The sequence below is a fragment of the Apis dorsata genome, unplaced genomic scaffold (genome assembly GCF_000469605.1).
Source record: "Apis dorsata unplaced genomic scaffold, Apis dorsata 1.3 scaffold_846, whole genome shotgun sequence".
In the NCBI taxonomy this organism is placed as follows: domain Eukaryota; kingdom Metazoa; phylum Arthropoda; class Insecta; order Hymenoptera; family Apidae; genus Apis; species Apis dorsata.
This window is the reverse complement of record NW_006263971.1, coordinates 55,277-57,768: the sequence shown is the minus strand read 5'-3', so window position 1 is coordinate 57,768 and position 2,492 is coordinate 55,277. Positions and strand designations below refer to the sequence as shown.

Sequence of the window (2,492 nt, the reverse complement as noted above, 5' to 3'; positions counted from 1 at the left end):
ATATATAATATATTATATATTATATTATATATAATATATATATATTATATTATATATAATATATTTATTTATATATAAATAATATATAAATAGTATTATATAAACTTTATAAACTTTATGATAAAATTAAATTTGAAAATATTTTTCATATTTTATGAGAGACATAAATATATCCAAAAATATTAATTGAGATAAAAATACAATTGTGTTGAAAGAATATTAAAAATAAACTTGGACAATATTTTTATATAATATATTGTATAAATTACCTACAAATATTATCTCACATATTTATTTGAGAATCGTTACTAAAAGTTTTCAATACCTTAATGCGATATCAATTTTTCTTTTTCTTTTTTTTCTTTTTTAGAATTAACGAACGATCTATTAAGCGCACAAACTTTTGTTTTCTTTGGGGCTGGCTTCGAGACTTCTTCGACGACAATTAGCAATGCTCTTTACGAGTTAGCTTTGAATCATGATATTCAGCATAAGTTGCGGGAGGAAATTAAAGAATTTGAAAAGAAAAATGATGGAAAATGGACATATGAAAACATAAAAGAAATGCAATATTTAGAAAAAATTTTTCAAGGTGAGTATTACAATAATATATCAAAATGTAACATTTAATATATTTCAGTTTCTAATTCTCAAATGAAAGTTTAAATTTTTAAATTGTTAAATTTAATATGCAGAATTATTGAAAATTTCATTTACATTTCAGTTTCATTATCTTCATATAATGATCTATTTAGATTACTGGTTTAAATTTTGCATAATTGTTGAAAGTTTCATTTCGTTATTTCTATGTAATAATTTATTTTGATGCTAATTTTAATTTTAATCATATTTGCAGAAACTCTAAGAAAATATCCAGTTGTGCCATTTTTGAATAGAGAGTTAATAAATGATTATACTTTTGAAAATAGTAAAATAATAATTCCCAAAGGTTTAAAAATTTGGATACCCGTTTATGGCATTCATCACGATCCAGACATTTATCCAAATCCAGAAAAGTTTGATCCGGAAAGATTTTCAGAAGATAAGATAAAAAAAAGACATCCTATGCATTATTTACCATTTGGACATGGACCAAGAAATTGTATTGGTACATATGTAAATGTAAAAATTTGAAATAGATAATCAAAAAATAATATAGAATGAATAATGAAATTAAAAATAATTAGAATTTTGTATTTTTAGTATTAATTAGAATTTTGTTCCAGGTGCACGATTTGGAACATACCAAACAAAGATTGGATTAATAAAAATTATTCATAAGTATAAAGTCGAAATTTGCGATAAAACATTAATTCCTTATAAATTTAATCCATATACACATTTTTTGATGCCTTTAACGGGTTTATATTTGATGATAACTGAGATGCAGAATTAACATCTTTTTTTTAAATTTAGATTTTATTATTTAATGTATTAATGTTTAATATAAAATGTATTATTTATATTATTTTTATTAATTTATATAAATAATAACAAAAAATATTTAATAATATATATATTTAATGATAATAATAATATATTTAATAATAATATATAAATAAAATAGATTTTATATAAGATTACATATATTATATATAATATGTATTAATACTATATATTATATTATAGTATTAATATATATTTATAATATTAGTATTACAGTATATATTTAGACTTATGATTTATTAACAATATAATTGTTAAAAATATTGTATATTTTTATTTCTTTTTCTAAGAATTCTTCTCTTATTGCTTTTTTCAAAACTTGTAAAATCTACTTCATAAGAATATACACTATAATGATGGAATTGACATATAATTTAATAGGTTAATTATAAATTATTTCATTATTATCGATAAAACGTAATATTCTATTTTCTGTACTTATAATTCAAAAAAATATTCAATAAACGATTTAGTTATTACGATAAATAAATATTTATAAAATTATTAAACGTCATCTTTATCATCGAATATTCTTCCAAAAAATACACATTTCCGATTAATATAAAATTTAAAATTTTAAGAGGAAAGGAAGAGAAAGAGAAATATAAAATTTCAGATTTTATATTTTTTTTTTTATATAATACATTGCATTCTATTTATAGAAAAGTAAAAAGTACAACTATCCTTGAATTGTCAAATATGATTGTTGTAATAATATATTTAACGTAATTATGACACATCTCTCACAACTCTCACAAGTTTCGAGAAATATATTATTAAATTATTTGAATATTTTTTGCACATATATTATTTACAATTATTACAATATTGTATTGGATAAATTATATTTTATTTTTTTATCAAAATGTATATCATTTTTGATACATTTATAGTAATATCTTTTTGCTATTATTCCCTTTATTTTTTCAATATTATTTATTATATAATATAATTTATTATATTTATATTATTTTTGCAATCTATTACGTTTGAATTCTTATTATCTAATTGATTTTGAATCAATTCATTGAATAATTCTTGTAAGA

At 18.7% G+C, this 2,492-nt stretch overlaps 1 protein-coding gene across 1 annotated transcript in view; it reads left to right on the top strand.

Annotated features, from left to right (window-relative positions):
* The window catches only part of LOC102681345 (probable cytochrome P450 6a14), a 4,280-nt gene extending 2,824 nt beyond the window's left edge, over positions 1 to 1,456 (top strand). Inside the window, exons 4-6 of the mRNA XM_006623220.2 lie at positions 371 to 592; positions 857 to 1,108; positions 1,227 to 1,456. Coding sequence (XP_006623283.1) covers positions 371 to 592; positions 857 to 1,108; positions 1,227 to 1,396 — 644 coding nt within the window. The 3' untranslated portion in view covers positions 1,397 to 1,456. The remainder of the gene's footprint in view (positions 1 to 370; positions 593 to 856; positions 1,109 to 1,226) is intronic.
* The last annotated feature ends 1,036 nt before the right edge of the window (positions 1,457 to 2,492 follow it).